General features: G+C 41.5%; 1 protein-coding gene across 1 annotated transcript in view; it reads left to right on the top strand.

Moving 5' to 3' along the window:
* The first annotated feature begins 5308 nt into the window (after positions 1-5308).
* Positions 5309-21410, top strand: part of LOC136957372 (cadherin-18) — a 37371-nt gene continuing 21269 nt past the window's right edge. Inside the window, exons 1-3 of the mRNA XM_067251252.1 lie at positions 5309-5542; positions 13149-13443; positions 16598-16717. Of these exons, the coding sequence (XP_067107353.1) occupies positions 5309-5542; positions 13149-13443; positions 16598-16717 (649 nt within the window). The remainder of the gene's footprint in view (positions 5543-13148; positions 13444-16597; positions 16718-21410) is intronic.

A 21410-nucleotide genomic window follows, 5' to 3' on the forward strand; every position in this document is an offset into this window, starting at 1 on the left:
ACACTGGTACTGCCTTTGTCAGGCAGCCAATGAGCGGAGGCATACTTGTCTGTGGAGACCCCCCCCCCCCCCATGCACACATACATCTTTTCTGGACACTTCAAAAGAGGAGCAGGGGTTGGTTGGGGGATGGAGGGACTGTGAAACCTTACACCTCTTGTACTCGCCTCCGCACTCATTCTCTCTCACTAGGGAATCCACCTGGCGGCGGGCAGACTTATCAGTGTATGAAATGCTAATGTAGATGGCCCTGGCACAGCTTTGAGGATGGGGAATGCAATGGCCTTTTCTCCTCAGTAAAAGCAAGCTGCTCCGTGTATTTAGCATGTGTAAAATGGTGGAGGATGCCAAACTCCAGTAGCCTTACCCTCTCTTTAAGCTTCCCAGACGTGAAAAGAATTCAACGCTGCAGGTGATATGAATACATTTACCACCCTGTCTTTTCTTCTTCTTCTTCTTCTTCTTCTTCTCTCTCTCTCTCTCTCTCTCTCTCTCTCTCTATCTCTCTCTCTCTCTCTCTCTCTCTGTCTCTGTCTCTGTCTCTCTCTCTCTCTCTGTCTTTCTCTCTCACTCTCACTCTCTCTCTTTCTCTTTCTCTTACTCTTTCTCTCTCTCTCTCTCTTTCGGTATTATCAAAGGGATAATCAAGGCATGAAAACAATGCATTGTGTGGTGCAGTATTCCATTAATTGTTTTACAATGTGCCCTGTGTTCTCAGAGACATTGTTTCCTTTTTTCTGTTGACTTTGTTCATGTTGTTTTTCCCCCCATCCTGACATGCAGCGCACCTGCATAATCATGATGGACTCTTGTCTACATTCTGCAGCAGTACTGCAGTAGGAGTGGAGAGGAAGAGAGGGAAGGGAGAGACAGAGAGAGAGAGAGAGAGAGAGAGAGGGAGAGAGAGAGAGAGAGAGAGGGAGAGAGAGAGGGAGAGAGAGAGAGAGAGAGAGAGAGAGAGAGAGAGAGAGAGAGAGAGAGAGAGAGAGAGAGAGAGAGAGAGAGAGAGGAGGGTAGGGAGAAAGAAAAAGAGAGATGATGATGAGAGTTGAAAGTAAATAGTGTATTTTTCCCTGCAGTGGCCAGCAGATGGGTGCTGTCTGCATCATCCTGGCAATCCTACTCTGTATGATGTGAAACCAAGAATACAGGCATTAAACACACAACAGATGGGATGTTTCCCATCTTTTACTCTGTTCTCATTAAGAAGCCAAGCCACACACAAGACGGATAAGGAGTGGAAAGGATGTTTTTTCTGATTTACCATCTCTTTCAAAGGTGTCGTTCAACTCGTTTAACTTGGCATATCAACACGACAAAATGCATGCATTAGTGGGGCTTGCACATCTAAGGGCCCTCTCTGCCAAGGAGAGGCAGGAAGTCACTCGTAGAAGACAGGCGATCATGACTGACGTGGGGTTGGGACAGATGGCGTGAAAGAGAGACAGAGCACAAGGCGTTGTTGACTTTGGGAGAGGTGGCAGGCAGGCAGGTGTGCGGGCGGGCATACAGGTGGGTGGGTGCTGGGGTGGTGTGAGGGTAAGTGACGCATGCAGTTCTGCCCACTTTAGTCAGGGAAAGTAAATTCAGCGACGGGTCTAATTACATCATGGCCTAGTCTGTGTTGAATTAATTACCCACAAGTGTTGGAAGATATTCAGACACCATATTGCGTCCCTGACTGCATAGGCCTCTGTATATTTAGATGTGTTTACACTTTGACTGGTTTGATTTACCTTGTTATAGCAGTCTAAGTCTGCCTTCATTTCTAAAGCTCACACCTCAGTTTCAATCCCTCATGGAAAATTCTTCAGTTGTTAATCCTGTAGGACAGGAAATTGGAAGATTTCAAGTTTTATTAGATTTAAATTTTACTCACAACATCCATAGAGAACAGGTTATCCTTTTTTGGATGACGTGAAAGCATTTTCATGGAAACTATGCACCTTGTAAGGAATCAAAACCCTCATTAACAGCAGGTGCTAGGCTGTCAGCTTCCATTAGACTTTATAGAGATTCAGAAAATATCATTCATGCTGTTGCCAGACACATTCTTGCTGTTATGAAAATGTGTTTATGAATATTCATAATGCGTTTTGATTTTTTTCTTCTTCAGAATACCATTTCTGTGAATCTGGTAGACTCCAATATTTGGAGTTATATCTGAATACAAGTGACACATATATAAGATCAGGAAGTACCCTGTGTTTTTCTTACCTCACACAGACATATGACTATAATTGTAAGAAAAGAATGTATGAAAAAACATTTATTACATAATTGGTTGAATTAAATACAATTTGGCTTTAGATCAACAGGGATGGACATCACCCAAGTAAATTATGTTTTTGTTCTCTCATCCTAACTGATGTATTTTGAGGTGTGTATCTAAACTTCACCATGGCTCTAAGCCTGACAATTACTGATCTAATACAGTTTATTAAACCATTTCTAATGTTATGTCAACATTCTGCAGTGACACGTGGAATCTGCCGTAGCACTGGAATTGTATTCTATTATCTGATTAGCAAAAGGCTCTCTCTTTCTTTTTCTCTCTCTCCTTCAATAATCCATCTTTCTCTTTCTACCCTTTGCTTTCCATACACTCTCAGCTCAAGGGTCCTTGACATGAACCTTAGAACTGGGCATATAAATGGGTAAAGAAATGGTTGTGTTATTCCATTTGAGGTTGAAAGGTGAAAAGTTAAGATCCTCTTTGGTGTGGCTCTCTTTCCCCATTTGGCTCTGAAAATAGAGCAGTCGTACAGTGATGTGTGTTTGATCCAGAGCCCATCACACCTGACTGCTGGTTGAAATGGCAGAAGGTTGACACTTTATAATCGAATGCAGGTGTGCTCTTGGTGGGAGGTGAAAATCCGAGCCATGAACGGCAGTCGGTAGGGTTCTCTCTCTTTCTCTTTCCTCATCCAGTCGCCTTTTCCTTCCTTTCTCTTCATCTCTGACTTACCTGCCGTTGGCCGTCTGCATCATACATTTGCATCATTAAACTCAAAACCGTCAGTCATGTGTGCATCTCTTCCAAGAACACTGAGCATAAACACACTGCATGCAGGCTTCTGAAGCCTACCATCCTAATGACAAAGCCAGCTGCTGCAGATTTCATGGTTTTCTGAGACTGGTTTTTACTTACAATCAGCATGATAATCAGACAATTAGAGCACTGATTGAAGAGTAACTCAGGAGGTACAAAGAGATAGCGGGGGAAATTACGCTCTCACACTAAATCTAATAGGCTACATGCAGTAGGCTACATGCAGGTGGATGAACCAACCTATAAGCATACCATTTTATAAAGGTATTTGATGAGGTCTTGGGACCAATATGTGAGGAGACAGCTAGGGGAATCCCTCGAACATGCTCTAAAACAATAAATAGATCCAGATAAAACTTGGAAGCTAGTTTCTGAGGATGGAGGAAATACATTGCAAACTTTCACTGTGACAGTGCATTGTGCTAGATTTGTTTATAGTTTATATACATCCGTGATGATGTGAAATCATATCAGAGATTTGCAATGTGGGATATTCGGTTCACATTAATAGCCCTGCCCTAATCCCCATAGCTACTGAGTAGGTTTGCCTCTGAGTGACGAGAGTGGCACCAGGAAGTACTCCCAATAACCCATCCCAGTTGCAGCACATTCTCCTAAACTACAGCTGAGCGGCATCATTTGCATTTGGAGATTTCTGAAACATGGGGATTAGTCAAGGACTCCGAGCATTATTTTAATCCATATATTTTTAAAGGGATTCTGTGATTATCCTCCACAGAGTGTGTGACGGTTGTGACTGCATTAAAACCTAATTCCAGCATTTTCACAAGTTGTCAGATTACATTGTAGGTGATAAAACGCTAAGCAGTTGCCTTTGATGTCTGTCAGTCTCCATATCCCATGTACACTTCAAACATGTATTTTTCATTATTCTTACAATAATCTCAGTAAAAGCCCTAGTTGTACCAGAATACTTAGTGAATAATAGATTTATGCTTTTGTCAAATGGAACAGTGGTAAGGTTGCTGTCAATACTTACTTATTTTGTAGAGGATGAACACAGAGATGCATATTTGTCAAGTACAAAGGCATCAATTCAGTTAATCTTCAGCAACAGCAGCAGTTACGTATTTTGACCTGCACAAAGGACATTCCTGTAAAAAGAACTTGTCTGTGCAAGGGCGCGAAGCATTTATTCAACAAATGCAACTGTGGGCGTTCTGTAATGTAAAGCTTCTGTTTAGAACTTAGTATAGTCTACTACACTGGATGTATTATCATCAGGAATTAGATGTAGGCCTTAACAAGAGGAAATGTAATTGTACAGATCAATATAATAGAAAGATATTTTGAGGAGAAGTTTCTTTATAGACAAGCAACAAGTGTGTACAAATCCACATTGTACAGCAGCCTAATTGGCCATTTAGTAAAAGTATATTTTGATTCTTCCAATCGATGGTTCTAGCTTGGATACGATACACTTTGTATGTATATGCTGTATTTTATGTTTTTTCCCAAGGAACTACAGGAACTAATGATTTCCGAATGTCACTGGCATGTCTTTCAATATTTTCACTTTGGACAGCCCTGTGTTGTCCATTAACAGGGATCCAACTTCTTTGGGGGATATTGTTTACCTTATTTGCCGCCTCACCACCTAGCCACAGACAAGCTTTGAATAACTAAACTACTTGTTACATTCAAAGTTGTTTTATCTCACCTTTGCTGTAGGTGAGGAGAGGAATGCTAAGCAGTGACTTTCTTAATTTATAGTATTTGTGTTATATTTTTACTTTGGCCTCTGTGTTATGAATTTTTATGGGTTTCAATTTATTTGGAAGAATTTTGGGTACATGTAACTCGAACCTGCATAATATTAATGTTGAGTCTCTCTCTCTCTCTCTCTCTCTCTCTCTCTCTCTCTCTCTCTCTCTCTCTCTTTCTGTCTTTTTCTATTTGCTCTTTTTTAGGACATACATAATGGTGTACGAAGTCCTCTACGGTCTCTGCTAAAACTGTCTCTAAGTCTTCATTTACCTGCTGTTTCATCAAGGCCTTGGATGTTCAACCACAATGTAAATAGACAAGGACAGTTTCCCTGCATCAACACCTGTAGGCCATGAGCCCTAGAACATCAATCAGGACCACGTCTTTTTCAGTTGGGATTTAGCCGTGCCGCCATCCCAGACCGGTCTTCGACGCTGCGGCGGTGGCCAGTGGTGGTGGTGGAGGCGGTGGAGGAAGGACCTTCATGCACCCAGACGAAGGGATTTACTTACAAACACCCACTCCGCCATGAGGCTATCCACCACCGCCTGTCTCTGTCCCTTCCTGATGTGCCTCTGCTTTATTCAGCGGTTCTCTGGGGCCAGCCACCTCTCCAGCTCCGCCAAGGTACCGGCCAGGAACCACACCAAACTAGCCAACGGCGAGACAGAGGTGCACCACAGGCCTAAACGGGGCTGGATCTGGAACCAATTCTTTGTTTTAGAAGAACACATAGGACCGGATGCTCAATATGTGGGAAAGGTATTTATTGTCTCTTTACTTTGTGTCTCCCTCTTAGTTCAGATGGTAAGCTGTTGATGCCAGAAACCATCTCTAGCTATTCCTGTTTTTCCCCTCCTCTTCCCCCATGTTGGGCGGAAACGTGTTATTATGGCAGGGACAGGTTTGTTTGTGGAGGGGATTGCATGTTTGTAGTCCAGGTGTTTTCATTCTGTCTACTGATGTGGAAATCAAAATCTAGCTCTTGTTTGTTATTTCACAAAGAAGACGTTTGGCCAGATTACTTCTCATGACAACTCGCTATGTTTTATTCAGGTTAATTTAGGACTCCCATCCAACGCTTAGCACTTTAACTCTAGAAGAGGCACTGGAGAATTTTATTCTTTTCTGAATAGCTTTCCACATCAAACTCTTGAAACCTAAAACAAGACTCCCAACTCTCGGTAGGGGATAAGGCTTTGTAGCAAATTGGACAATAGTCTACGTGGGTCCTAGGATGTCAGGTTGGATTACTGATGAAATATGTCATGAATCTATTACCTTTGAGCTCTGAGCTGTCAGAGTGATTGATGTCATATAGAGCAAGTGTAGCTGGAGATAGCCGGGGTCTCTCTCTCGTTCTCAGAGGGTGAGAGCATGTCCCAGCAGGTTGAGTCTGTGATGGCAATGACTTGAGTTTGTCGTTAGTTCCCACAATAAGCCACAGGAAACTGGTTAAGTCCGCTGCTTGCAGATTGCCATGCTGTCCCGTTATCTCCTGCTACGTGGAAATGTGTTTCTCCACTGCAGTGATCATTATTCTAGGCACTCAGGCACAGGATAATCCCCTGCAACTGCACTCAGAGAGAAAGAGAACGAGGAAGGCGGATCACTTCTCTGACTGCACACGTGTCTGTATTTCAACAAGCGCATGATGAGAAATTAGACAGAAAAGAAAACTGATAGGGAGGTGGAAAGAGAGTGTGAAAACCAAACACTAGAAATTGGATACCCGCAAAAGTATATGACCAGAAACATATAGGTTACTGTACCATGACAGCTGAGCATGGCATTGGGTATTTGTATGACAGAGTTGCCTTGTTGACAGTGCAGAGAAAAACATATTGTCAAAGGTGTTAATCATCGATGAAAACATGGCGTCGGTCACGTTAGATGCATGAGCAAATGTAAAAAATCCCAAGGTGCCACCAGAAACAGTCTTTGAGCATTAACATTGCATTGTAGCTGAAGTGGTACAAGGGTATTAGTGAAGGGATTCAGAGCTAGAGAGCATTCTTCTATAATGGCAGTTTATCAGACCGTTAATTGCATGAAAGACTAATTACTTTCACGGATTATATCAACATTAAATTCAGCTGCAGTGCTGCTTTGAAGTCAGTGATTGGCTGGCTGGTTGATTCTGGCACGTTAAAATAGTCCTGGCTAGCTCCTTGACTGCATTCTCTTCTCCGTCTGTACTTTCAGGGTAGATGTGGGAAGGGCTGGTTGTGGCAGGGGGCATGAAAGTGGCAGCAAAGTAAATACAAACAGATAATCCGCAGGACGATAATGATGCAGCACTAAGAAGCAACATACACATTATTAAGGAATCAATTTAACACACATGTTTGGAAGAAGATGAAGTCTCCAGATGTTTTGCTTTAAACATTTAATTACGTGGGCTGGGTATTACTGTGCCACGTCCTATTGTGGCCAGGAGATGGAATGACCCTTAATTAAGCTCAGACAGAGGAGGATTAATTCTTTCACACATTGTTTCCATCATGTTGCTTGATTAAAAACTGTAGACCCAAGCAAGCGGCAAAATACTATTCCCCTTTAGGGATTGGCAAACCCTTTCATATGTTGATTCTTCTAGAATTTTCACTGAACCAGAAACAGATCTCCACTTACAACATGAAGGACTGTAAAAGCGTATCATAGTTTCCTTAAGGTCAAGCCTTGTGTAAACTACAGTAACCACATGGGAAGCATGACGGCCATTGGCCTACGTGATGTTGCCCCCCACCCACAAACATCCTCTGTTCAAACACAGAAGTGGACGCGGAAAGGACCAAAAAACTCACCGGAGGAGGGCCAGTTTGTCAAACGTGTTTTTAATCCCCCTAGAGGTGTCCCACATAATCCCCAGTGACAACCCTCTGGGAGCCCAGGCATTTGGGAAATGGCAGGTTTGTGTGTGAGTGAGAGGCAAATTCTGAGCCAGTGACAGGCCTTGTGGAGATAGTCTCACTTCCAGACAGGAGACGACACACTGGGCTTGATGGGCGGTGTGGATGTCTGCGTGTCACTCATGGGTGACATGCGAGGCTGGTCACTTTCTAGCTTTCAGTCATGACAAAGACATTGCCTGTGCAGTGGAGCTAGCCTGCTGGTATGGATGGTCAACTTCATGAAGTGTTGACAACATTCTCGTTAGTGTGAAGTTGGTACTGGGGAAATGATCATGACTATGGACATATTCTATGAAGGATCTATTCAGATGCTCTAAATCTGGATTTTTTTTTGAATGAGCTTTATCCTCCAGAGACCCGTGTCCAGGTTTTCTACCTAATTTGGAAAATGGCACCAAGTTTCTACAACACAAATAACAAGTGTCCAAGCATGTAATAATAATTCAGACCATGACAATTGCCTTTAATTAACCTGGGAAAGTGTTGTGGACGATGTCTGACAGATCGGGTGCTTCAAAATAAGAGGAATCGCCCCCATGCATGTCTTACTTTATGTTCATTTGCAGAGCAAAATGCCAAGCTCTAGAAAGGTGCCCAAATGTTTTATTCATACAGCTATAAATGGATTGTGCTGTGACAGAATCAGGCAACTGTCTTGTACCTAATGGTTCAACGGTAGAAAAAGTGCAGTAAGGGATTTACTTAAATTGCTTTTCTACCACATTTTGCAAAATAGGAGCATAGCGCTGAGAGTTCTGAATGCTCATTACACATTGAGTGGTAATTTAGAATGAAATAAAATACACTGTCACAGCTCATGTGGGTGTGCATTTGTAATAGTGATAGGAGAAATAGCTCTTAGCATTCTCCTTTTTTATAATCAACAGACAGTTACTGTTTAGTACAGTTAGGCAGCAATCAATATGGTAGACAAAAGCAAGGCACATATATTATTTTGCTATGCCGCAATACTTTTTTGTACCTGGATTGTATCTGTGTGTGTGCAGCATGTGTCTGTGTTGAATGCATCTTTGTGTGTGTGTTTGCTTGTGCGTGGGCATGCAGCTCTGGTGTGGAAGCCTAAGTGTATCTGAGGGAGCAAGATAGAAAGAGGGATTGATTTTTCTCACCCTTCTCTGAGGCCATTTGGATTAGTGCACACCCTTAGTCTGTCTAGGGCCCATGTCCTGTCAGTGATCCGGTCAGCTTACGAACTTTCCAGAAGGCTCGTCTTTGATGGCCCAGAGGGTGAAAGCCCAAACATCATTACAGTAAACAAGTATATCGGTCAAGGCCAAGTAAATTACTATAGATTACATAAAGAGGGAGATCGTTCAGCTATTGTGATGGGCCCCAATTTAAGACTTTAAACATTGACATAATTGATAGTCTGGTCTGTTTCTCCATCCTCCAATATCCAAAGCCATGCCTGTACTGTCGCTCAGCATATTATTGCTACATAGATCCAAGTTTGGCTTGTTTGTTTGCGAGTTGTAGAACATGGCTGCTGAATCTTGAGGTTTCCCAAATTTGATTTGCAGGAGTTTTCATTTCTGTGTCATTAAACCTCAACTTTGAAATGTAGGAAATCGTCCAGACTAGAGCCTCGCTATTAAATGAGTGTCAAGACTGATTCCCAGACTCTAATAATTTCATTACTGTACATCAGGAAGTCAACCATCCCCACAGGAAAGACGTTTCATTTTACTTCCTCCTCCCCCCTCCTTCTGTCTCTCCCTTGCCGGTTGCTGCAGAAGTCAAAATAGAGGACAACCATTAGGGCGGATCACGGAGATGTGCATCAACGGCACGTCTTTATCAAGCCCTTGCCATCGCCCAATCTCCAAACGGCTCGGTCATTAGCCTTGTGCTCCATCATCAAGGTGCCGCTGACTGTGACTGTTGCGAATCAATTGCGTAGAGAGCGCTCGGGAGGATTTGATTGGGGGTGGGGGTTGGAGGGGGGGAGCCTGGCCAAAGCACAACGATAATCAGACAATCAAGCACACCCACATAAAAAGTGATTAAGTCCTCTTGAGCGAAGAATAAGAGCTGAGATTTAATCAAAAATGAGCCCCCCTCACTAATTGCAAGTATGAGGCCTTAGCACTGAGGCTCAGCCCCCCTGACCCCCCCCCCCCCCCACACACACACACACACCTTCTCCTTACCCTTTCCTTCTGTCCCTCCCTTAGGTTCTCCGCCTCTCTCCTTTTCTTCTTTCTTCCATTCACCTTCCCTCATATCACCTCGCCCTAATTTAATCCCTTCTTTTGGTTAAATAAGTAGACCCAACATTTCAGGACACACACACACTTGTAACCATATCGCTGGTAAGTTGAAACTTTCATCTGTAAAAGTTCTGTAAAAGGTTTTTCACCCACCCAAATTATTGAGTCCATTTCCGGAAGGATATATCACCCAAGTGACGGGTACAATGTATTGACACACATATTAAGAAAAACTGATGAGTCTAGATCATCACAACCCAATGAGTGGAGCTCCTAGCGATATAGAAGATTGACAGACAGGCGGGCTGTGTTCTCTTATTAAATCTGTCTGGAGCTTGTCTGGGGATCGGGTTCTTCACACCACTGACTTCAGAGATCCAGATTCTTTAAACTTTGGAGTAATGCACTGGCTGCAAACTGCCAACAGCCAAATGCCAGTCATCCATTCGTCTCGTACTAAATAATTATAACTAATTGTGGAGAGAGAAAAAGGGGGAGGACTAAAGAGGGAACGAGAGATAAACAAAGAAAACTTTCCAGCGCCCTACAAAGGCAAAGAGGCTCTTCTGTGCTTTTATGGGTTGCAGAAGAAAAGAACAAGGTCACATAGGCCACCCACACTGCCTCAGCGGCCAATCATGACATGCTTCATCAGATGATTTTATTCTGGCCTTCAAGAAGCACTGTGAATTTAAGGGGATTTTCTTCTTTCCTTTTGGTTTGTATGAGAGCTGGCCCACACAGACCTCCTGTTGGGGTGGTGCAGTGGTTTTACTCTTTAGCCTCTGTGTTTCCCACACACTGTGGTGTGTTGAGCTGTTCTCGGCCCCGTTCCGTGGATTAACAAAATTGACGTTAATTACATTCAAAAGGCGGGAAGTCATGAAATTTTCTGTATGATCATCATTAATGAACTATAAATAAAAGATCACTGTGCTGAAGTCAAACGCGTTCGAATTTCACTGCATTCAGAAGTGAAGGCCTGACTGAAGCATTCTGTGACAGCGCACTTACAGATTTCCAAATAAGGTCAAATAAACCCTTGGAGACTGATCTGAGTTCAGTTAAATACTTTAAACCTTTTACACTGATCTACCTACTTCCTTTTAGCCATATGTCTTTATTGTTTTCATGCACGGTGTCACAATGCTGTTTTGATGTTTGGATTATTTGTCGTCTGACCTGTTTTGCCCTCAATTCTTTTTGAAGCTTCGGTAAAAAAACAATAGTTGTGATTCTTAAAGTCATGAATACCTATGAACTTTCAAAAGAGTGTGTGTTCAAAAGGAAAAACGCACAATTAGAAGGGTCACTTTCCTACAAATTTCAGCAACGACATTTCAAAGTCAAATTTAGGCCAAATAAAAGTGATTTTGAAGCGAAATAGCAATGTAGCAGGGGTGGGGGGCGTCCCTTGTGAAATCTTGCCAAGCCTTACCTCTGTGTTTCCTGTCTGTGTAATGACCCGCAACCTGTTGACACTTTTATCTCCTCTAGCTTTGGGAAAGCAAGCCATAGCCACCATGTGCATCAGTGGTTCACCACCAAGCGTGATGTATTAGCTCCTGCCAAAGAAGTCAATGGCTAAATTAGCACTCTGACTGCAGGCTAAATGAAATTTATGTGCTTGTGTCGAGGGGTGTTCCTTTGGACACGATTGTACTGTAAGTGCTAGTTCGTGGTGGTGTACTACCTCCAAAGTAAAAACTGTATTTCCTATCTTACAAAGATACAGTCTGTATGAATATTTTCAGAAAAAAATGAAGAATAATTTGTTAAAAATGGAAAGCTCCTACGATATAACACACTTCCTGATGTTGCCAATGTCAGGTACTTGTAAAAGGGGGCTGAATACAGTCATTCTTAGGTAATAATGATTGTCAGTGTATTGTCCTTTTAAAAAGAAATCACAGTTTTGTGATAGGAGGAGGTTCAGCCCCGCCTGATTAAAAGTGCCCTTTCCATCATGTTTTCCTGTCCTATGAAGCGGGTGGAGCTAAATCTCATTATTGATCCAGGTCTAAACGCACAACCATTGGATAAGTAAACAGAGTTGATTGTGCTTTTTCCTCATGGTGGTGGTTCATAACGCCTTAATCCTGCCACTGATTAAAAGCAAAATTCAATGGGAATTTTGACTCCCCATCTAATTACAGGCTTGATGTTTACTATAGAAAACACAATTGAGAAGTAAGTTTGTAATCAGTGAACAGGTTATTAATTAGTGATTCATTTCTTAGTCACACGTTTGATTAGATCTGGCCACAGAACCTTCCCTTGTTCAACTTAACACTGGGCGATAAAGAGGTAGGTAGGGGCTGTGGTTCTAGAAATGCACAACTGCAATTAAAACCAGATGTGACCCATACGCTGCTCTTATTTTGCTCATTTGTGACTATCCATTATACAGGGATCTGCTATTGCCATTGCAAATAAGTTGACATATGTAATGTGATTTTAAAAATTTCCAATCGGAAGGCTGTCAGGGATGTGTGTGCTCAAAAGCTAGATACTGACAAAGTTATTTTAGTTGAGAAGTTGTGGACCTGAAAATAAAGCATTTAATGTTCAACACAAAGGAAAAATGTAGAATTAGTATAAAGGTATTTTGTTGGAATCGGTCTTTGCTTTACTCCTACTGTTCATACTGTATCTCTATTGAACTTGAGGATAATGTAAATTCATAAGATTATGATTGTGTAGTGCCCTGGTTTAAAACTGCAAAGGACACTTTTTTTAATAATCTATGTTTGTAATGAAGTTTTAACTAAAATCTGTAGAGTAACTAGCATGAACACACGATCGTGTTGAGAATAATTATGACATACATATTTAGATTTATTCCTGTGCCTTACTCTTTGGATAAAATAAGTTGTAGAAAATACATCTTTAAGAGTTTTATAGATTTCACGAAACATTAAACCTTTGTCTCAAAATATTCTATGCTTGTTTTGAGATTCTACGGATCAGATGCATTTAAAAATGAAATTATATTATTATATTATTACCTCAATCAATCTGAAGTGAATTGTCTCATATTGTCATAACTCTGCTAAGGTGTTCAGATGACTGTTGGACGTGAAGGCTGTATAAACTCTGAGGTCATCCCTATGATCAGCTTTACACACAACTTTGTTTTTGTGTAAATGAGGAATGAGGATTGGAGTAGATTACATCCATGTCTTCTGAGAACTCATGTTCTATATCTGGTTTCTCTTCCAGCTTCACTCAAACTCGGATAAAGGGGATGGATCAGTCAGGTACATTTTGAGTGGAGAAGGCGCTGGAACTATATTCATCATTGATGAAGTGACGGGAGACATTCACGCCACCAAAAGTCTGGATCGAGAAAGGAAGTCACACTATGTCCTGCACGCACAAGCTCTCGATCGCAACACCGAAGAGGCTCTGGAACCAAAGTCAGAATTCATCATCAAAGTCCAAGATATCAATGATAACGCCCCAAAATTTCCAGATGGACCCTTTGCAGCTACTGTGCCTGAGATGTCTGCCCTGGGTAAGGACAGACCAGTGACCTAACAATTTCACTTCTAACTCTTGTACTGTTCACAGTTTTGACAGAATGAAAGACTTAACATTTTAGTTTGGCATGAAAGGTTTTGTGTATTGTGTTAAGGGCTTCCCAACCCTGTTCCTGTAGGGCTACCATCATGTAGGTTGTTATTTAAAAACCAGTTTCAACACACATGATTCAGCTGTTCGATCGGCAAATGATCAGAATCAGGTGTGCTGGATTAGGGTTGAAATGAAAACCTACAGGATGGTTGGCTTCCAGGAAGAGGGTTAGGCAGCCCATTATGCACATCACTTATGTAGGACATACAGATAATACACGATAATTGTAGACATTAAAAATAACCTTTCTATGTATCCAGCCACCATGGAAAGCTGTCAATCATTTGAAAGAAGAAGAAAAAAAAGATCACAAAATGGTTCTACTGAGTGTAAAACCACCCAATATTCCTTTGACCTCGTTTTGTTTTTGATCCATTGAACATGTCCAGCCCGTGCATGCCAGCAGACTGTTTCTGGTCTTGAACCCCCCCGCCCCCATCTGAGACAGTTGCTCCTGATGTGACCAGCATCATGTAGCAAGAGCTTTGTTTATCTCTTTATTCTCCCTCTTTGCTTTTATCTCGGGTGAACAAAAGACACCCTTCTGACCGATTAGTCTGATTATAGTCAGAATTGTTTTAAAATAACGTTATTAAGATTGTGCGGTAATTGAATGGTACAGGGGCCTGTTCTAATTTTAGTTTAGTTTTTTTCAGAAATATCTAAAATAATTTGAAGTGTCATCAGCAGTGTTGAGATGGTGGTTGTGCTGACAGCATTAACATAATGTTAACCCCCCAGAGGGCCTGTGTGGCTTCTTCTGTAAACAGTCAATACATGCCATGACATCCTAATGCATAATTCTATACAAAGATGCTTGCCTCACCTTGAGCCTGGTCCATGAACTTGTACAGGCCACACCCAGCAAGTGTAAACATGCATGTATTAATCTCCTCTTAGTCAGTGTGATACAAAATACATGATTAGCAAAATCAATGGATCACTGGGATTCGAATAGTGCTGTGCATGTAGGAAGAAAGGAGTTCTGACTCTCCATGAGATCTTAAAGTTTCCTTGTTTGGCCGCAAACTTCCCCGCCAGTTGTACAGGGAGAATCAATCAACATTGATGACCCGGGGGAAGGAATCAGGGACCGCGAAGGGGAAAATAATTAGCCCTTTTCCCGCCCCCTCCTTTTGCTCATGTCCATTAAAGCCATTCCTCTTCAGCAATGGCGTCTGGGGCGTCAAATCGGCTGTAACAATCAACTGTCCTCACACTCCAGAGCACTAATCCCCCTGCGTTTGTCAATACCAGCGCTCTCCAGCACAGGAAGGGGCTGTCTGGGAGTATGGCGGCTAATTGGCCGTGATGTTCTTTTTTTTTGCCCTGTCTAAATTGATTCACTGGGCATGTGCCAGGTGCTTTGGCATTGGTGTTTTTGAACTTTCCCGTTCATCTGCAGAATACAATTTTGTAGTGCAACATAAAAGGGATATCAATTTTTTTCCCCTTCTGCCACAATTGCACCAAAACAATGAACATTCAAATGGTGTACATGTTATTCATCCCACCATTGCATTTTTTCCATGGTTTCTGAGGATACCCTAAGCCTATATTGTTTAATCAGACATGGTAATCAGTGGGCTTGAGTCAATATTGTGACAATCTGCAAATATTGATCTGAGAGTTGAGTTGATAAGGCATTTATTGCAAATATAACGCTCATCAATTCCCCTCCTGTCCTCAGGCTACACCTCTCAAAAGTGACTAATTTCCAGTCGGCATCGTCACCAGTCTGAAAATACAGATCCATGTGTCCCCAGACTACATTGGCATGGAAAAAGTGATTTTGTATATGAGTGGATGTGCATTTTTCAATCCATATTACATGAAAACTCATTTATGTGACTTTTATAGAGGTATTCAAATTCCTCCTGCCTGTTCTGTTTGGATTAGAAACTTTGTCCAGACACTCTGGAAAATTCTGAATTCCCAAGAGCCTATCCTAAGCTCTCCCTACGATAGTACTTAGTTTGCATCACTGTAATGCATTATTTGAATTTTAAAGTGTGTTGTAGTCAATGAAAGCATACACAAACCAATCATTGTAGGAATGCTGCTTTCAAACTTCAAGTACCTCTAATATTTATATTCTGAACATACATTATGCACTCGCACAAGGTTTAAGAAAACTTGGTGGAAGGCAAAAACAATGAGTAAATGTGGCATGGAGCGAAAACACCAACAGACACACACATGCTCCAGTGTCCACCAGTTACATTTTTCCTCTGCCTTTTCCCGTCCCATTGTCTTTCCTCCGAGGGCAACCAGGAGCAGGGATCAGCCAAATCGACCTGGGGCCAAGACAACTGGGGGCCGAGTCTGATTTGTTTTACATGTTTTTATTGAGATTCTTGAGGTGGAAACCCTGTTGAGCACAGGGAGGACTTGCAAACTCCACACAGTAAGGCCCCCGAGACAATGTTTAGTGCCCTACCTAAGCATAACACAGAAACTTCTCGCTGTGAGGCAACAATGCAAGGTGTGGTACAGGGTCAAATTTACTATGTTTAAGATGCCCTGACTTCAGATATTTAAAGAACTGTTGAGCGTTCAAATATAAGTTCTCTGAGGGATCTGTTTGAGAGTTCACATCTTTCTTTATTGTGGATTGCGAAGTATTGTAGGTGGTGAGTAAACTGAAAAAGAAAGAATGACTCAAATCGTATAGCTACTATTTAAGGTTACTAGAACTGAGCTAAACAACAAAGTAAATGTTTTTCCTGTTACCAATACAAATCACCAATGGATCAAAGGCTGAAAACTCTCAACATCCATTCCTGTTTCTTCCTATTGCATATTGCTTTGGCTCTTTACAAATGCATTTTCTAATTTACATTTATCAAAAAACAGTTTCCTTCACTTTGCATATTTCTTATTACAGGTCACCATTAAGTGTTGTAAATATCCATGTTGTTCATGTCAGTGTTATGAGTAATGTCATCTCTTAATGTTCTATATGCTGTAAATTACTTAGCTGTGCATGCAAAATACACTTCGGTCTAGTTTTGACCTAAATGTGTTCCTTTCAGGTACTTCTGTGTTCCAAGTTACAGCAACCGACGCTGATGATCCCACCTATGGAAATAGTGCAAGGGTTGTCTACAGTATTCTTCAGGGACAGCCATATTTCTCTGTTGATCCCAAAACTGGTAAGAAATACCATACATTTTCCCATTACTGGAACTTGTACACCAACAATGCGGATGTCCTTGCAATGAAAATAATAAGAGCTATGAAGCATGACTTGTTATGATGGCCATGGGTATTCTAAAGTTCTGCTTTTCATTGTTTATGCTTGTTTACGGTCATGTTATACACCAAAGCTTATTCTGACAAAGCACTTTAGGACTTTATGGTTATGGTCTCTCTGTGATCATATAAAATAGCTGTAACCAACAGAATAACGATGGGGAGCAGTGCTGCTGTGGTTATGTTTACAATCACAAGTATGTCCGTCCAGGCTAGAATCTCCCTGTGGGTTTGCAGAAAGCCAAAGCATACAGTAGATGCTCTTACAGAACCATTGTCTTTCTACTTTGAAAAGAGGAAGTGCTTAAAAATAGTCTCTGTTCAAAAAATCCTCTTTTGTTTGAGAGAGTCTTACAAGAATCTATAAAATCTTAATGAGCAAACCGAAGTGCATACTTGTGTGGCTGTATGTGCATGCATGCAAGCACATGTTATACCTTTGTGCATGCAGTGGTATACTAGCCAATGTTTTGTTTTGTTTTTCTGGTAGAGCAAAAAGACCAACTGATAAAGTTCTGGTATTTATGCTGGCCCCCACAAGACTAAGCAGCATCAAAAGAAAGACTGCGAAAGTGAGGGACGTTAACTGAAAAGCATTGCAGCTTCACCTCAATAGAAAAGTCATTCCATTGTTTTGCAACACTCTCCTCTGTCTTATGCTTTGTTGGTATGAACTCTCGTCTGGAATACAGCATATGGTAATGACTTCAAATATTCCTATCACCCAGGTTGTTGAGATCTCATCAGAAATACGTTATTTAGTGTATACATCTCAGTCTTATTCTGTGCAAGTGCAATGGCCATGTACCTCTCTGTGTGCAGCTGTGTACATGTGGTCATGTGGTCATGTCACATGGGTTGTTTTGTTTGTGCTGACGCTGCATCTTGTCTGCATTGCAATTCAGCATGGGGTAGCATGGGAAGAGATGGAACAGGAATGCCATGGAAGGGTTGGCCAGATGCTACAGCTGAACACTTTCTCTTTCCCTCTATAGTTATATCCCTATCTCTCTCTCTCTCTCTCTCTCTCTCTCGCTCTCTCTCGCTCTCTCTCTCTCTCACTCTGTCTCTCACTCTATCTCACTGTTTTGTATCTTACTCTCTTTATCTCTTACTTCCTTCTCTCTTACTCTCTGTTTCTCTATCTCTCCTCTCTCTCACTCTCTCCATTTCTCTATCTCTACCAGTCTGCTGTAGTTTCAGCCAGAATCCACAGCTTTCCACCACACACACGCCCACACGCAGATACACCACAACTTCAGACTCTAGGGTCATAGGGCACAGTATGAACACAATATGTACCTTACAGAATATGTAATATTCAAACAGAGGCCCTAAAGTCTGTTGGCCCAGAGCCGCGTGCGAGAAACGCACAAGGTTGCAGAAAGCTCTTTGAATCCATTCTGGAGCATGCTATCTTGCCAAGATATCTTCCTTGCCAATGTGGATCTGGTTCCAAAGAGACAATTCCAGTAGCACTGTGGTCGTCTTTGGCTTTCACGTAATGCCTAGCAGATCAAAAGGTGTGTTGCTGTATGTTTATGCTTTGTGATAGCCACTGTTGGCCTGCTGAATCAGAGAAGATCTCATGTAAGGTCAGATGGGGTAAGATGAGGTCAGATGGGGACAGTGCTCATGTTGAATGGTGCCCCCTGAGTTCTTCATATCGTATCTCACTGGGATCCCTTACAGAGTGTCTTTAAGGCTGTTTGAATTTTTTATTTATTTATTTATTAAGGATCCCCAGTAGTCTACACCATGGTGGAGACTATTCTTCCTGGGGTCCAGGCAAAAAATATTACAACACAATATAAATACATAAAATGCTGTACAGCATGATCAATTATCACAAAAACACAGACTTAGAAAACAACATTTACATTAAAAGTAAAATAATACCTGAAATCCCTTAAATACCTAAAATAATCACTATAATTTTCTTTCTAATTATAGCTGCCTTAAGTTTCCTTTTGAAATCACATTTATTTCGTGTTAGAGTCACATATGAGGGGAGCACATTCCAGTATGCAATGGCTCTGTACATTACTGTTTTCTTAAGTGCATTGGTTCTGGGTAGAGGAAAAGTAAAGTGACCACTTATTGCCTGTCTAGTATTATAACCATGTCTCTCATTTGCAGGTGATAGCTGTAAATACAAACTGACAGGTTTCTGTGAAGAATACACATTATTTAAAAACTGAATAAGGCTACATGCCAGTCTTTCATCCACCCTTATCCATGACAGCCTGGCATGCATAACCTCCACACTACTCCTAACAGAGCAGTGAAGTGCCAGTCTTGCCACTCTGTTCTGAGCAAGCTGGAGTTTACTGAGTTCTTGCTTTGATGCACTAGACCAAATCACAGGAAAGTAGTCCAGATTTGACAGAACTAGAGATTGTATGACTAGTCTAATTGTTGTGTTAGTTAGCAGATGAGCACTCTTTCTAATGGCATAGATACCATTAATCATTCTCACCACTGTATTATTAATCTGAGTGGACCATGACAGTGTTTCGTCAATAGTGACACCCAACAGTTTAACTTCTTTAACCTGTTCCATAGCAGCACCCTTTAAAGAGAGGCTTAATGTCTTATCTGTCCTGAGAGCATATTTAGAGCCTATTACCATGCATTTAGTTTTTTGGACATTCAACTTCAGCTTATTTTCCATGATCCATTCAGAAACAGGCGTTAACTCTAGTTGAAGCACCTCATTAACATGTTCAATGCTCTCTGACGATACATACATAGTGAAAGTTGACCCAAATCCACAGAGAAGATTAAAATGATCGGCGTTTAGCAGATGCTCTTATCCAGAGCGACTTACAGTAAGTACAGGGACATTCTCCCCGTGGCAAGTAGGGTGAAGTGCCTTGCCCAAGGACACAATGTCATTTTGCACGGCCGGGAATCGAACCAACAACCTTCTGATTAATAGCCCAACTCCCTAACCGCTCAGCCATCTGACCCCACTACAAGTTGGTCTTTCTCTTTTTACTCATGAAACATTTTTGAAAAAGAAAAACAACTGACTAAAAGTCTGTTACTTTACAAGAGTCGGCTTATTTAGATCTTTCCCCCTGGATATTGAATCACAATTGAGGACATCTCACTTGTCCTAAAGTCCTTTCATTGGTTGTCTGTCAGTTTTAGAATACATTACAAGAACCTTTTATCTGTGTTCAAATCACTCAATGGACTGGTGCCTGAATACTTACTGAAGACATGCTTTTAATGTGTGCTCCCTCAAGATCACGTAGGTCCTCTGGTGCTGGCCTTTTACTGTAGTTGTTCCCTGGTTGAGGACAAAGAACTACAGGGAGGCGACCTTTAGTGTTTGTAATGGTCCTCGCCTCTGGAACAGCCTACCAGAAGAGTAGCGGGCATTGCATTCACTACACACCTTTAAAAGAAATACAAAGACACCTTTTTAGCTTAGCATTCTATAAATGTATTTAAATGAAATACTTAAAATATACCAAATAGCCAAGATCACGAACATGAGGTCAGTGATTCAACAAACTGGCGATGAGTAGATGACAGAAAACCGGGGCCTGGAATAAACTCCAAACACGTACAAACAGAACAAAGATCCGGCCTGGCCTAGGCCGGGGACTGAACCCTTTAGCTGTTAGAGCATCGCAAGCCAAATTATTATCTGAATTGACTAAAGGATAATTATGTCACATTATACAGGTTAGTTCCAACCAAGTAATTTGAAGAGGCATTCTATGGTATTGATAATTTGAAAAACAATCAGACATTGAGACAGGTGTGGTCGAGTAGCAACTGTAGATAATGTGTTCCATTAGCAATAAGATGGGTTTTTAAATGGGAGGTTGTAAATAGTAGAATCATTGAGTACACAAAAGTTGGACGGACGGGAGGGATTCAAATCAGAGACTCCTTCATTGCTCTTGGGAAATTGAGGAAGAGATACACAAATCAATTCACTGGAGAGCAGAGAAATGGAAGAGCTACTTACCCGCCTGTTTCTTCCTGGCCAATTTTTTCTTAATTACACAGTAGGACAATCGACATGTTGTCTGTGGGTGCAAGATGATTGTGGTCATTAGGCTAATAGATCAATTCCAAAGGCAAATATATTTGCATTATCATTCAGAATCTGATCAGAATGTCAGCAAACCCCGATGGAATTTTGTTGCACAGACAAGGAAGATTGTTGAAAGTACCAAAGAAAACATCCACAATCAGTCAATCCAGTCACTTCTCAATCAATATCTATTCAGGCAACAAACAGTCATCTTCTCTCTCTCTGTTTGTAACTGAAGGTTCAGAATGTATTTTCCTGAATGCTAATATATTGCTTTTTTAACCCACTTATGTTGTGGTACTCTGCAACACTACAGCAGTCTGGATACCATAACTACAGAGCACTCTCCCCCTCCCTTTCCCTCTCCCTCTCTCTCTCCCTCTCTCACTGTCACTCTCTCTCTTTCTATTGCTTTGTCTATTTTTCTGTCTTGGGCTCTCCCCTTTTCTCCATGCATCCACCCATGCCATTAAGAATAATGTTGCACAATAGCTGTAACATAGCCGTTAGACAGGAAGAAGTGTGAAGAAATTAAT

Source organism: Osmerus mordax, chromosome 15 (assembly GCF_038355195.1).
Source record: "Osmerus mordax isolate fOsmMor3 chromosome 15, fOsmMor3.pri, whole genome shotgun sequence".
NCBI lineage: Eukaryota > Metazoa > Chordata > Actinopteri > Osmeriformes > Osmeridae > Osmerus > Osmerus mordax.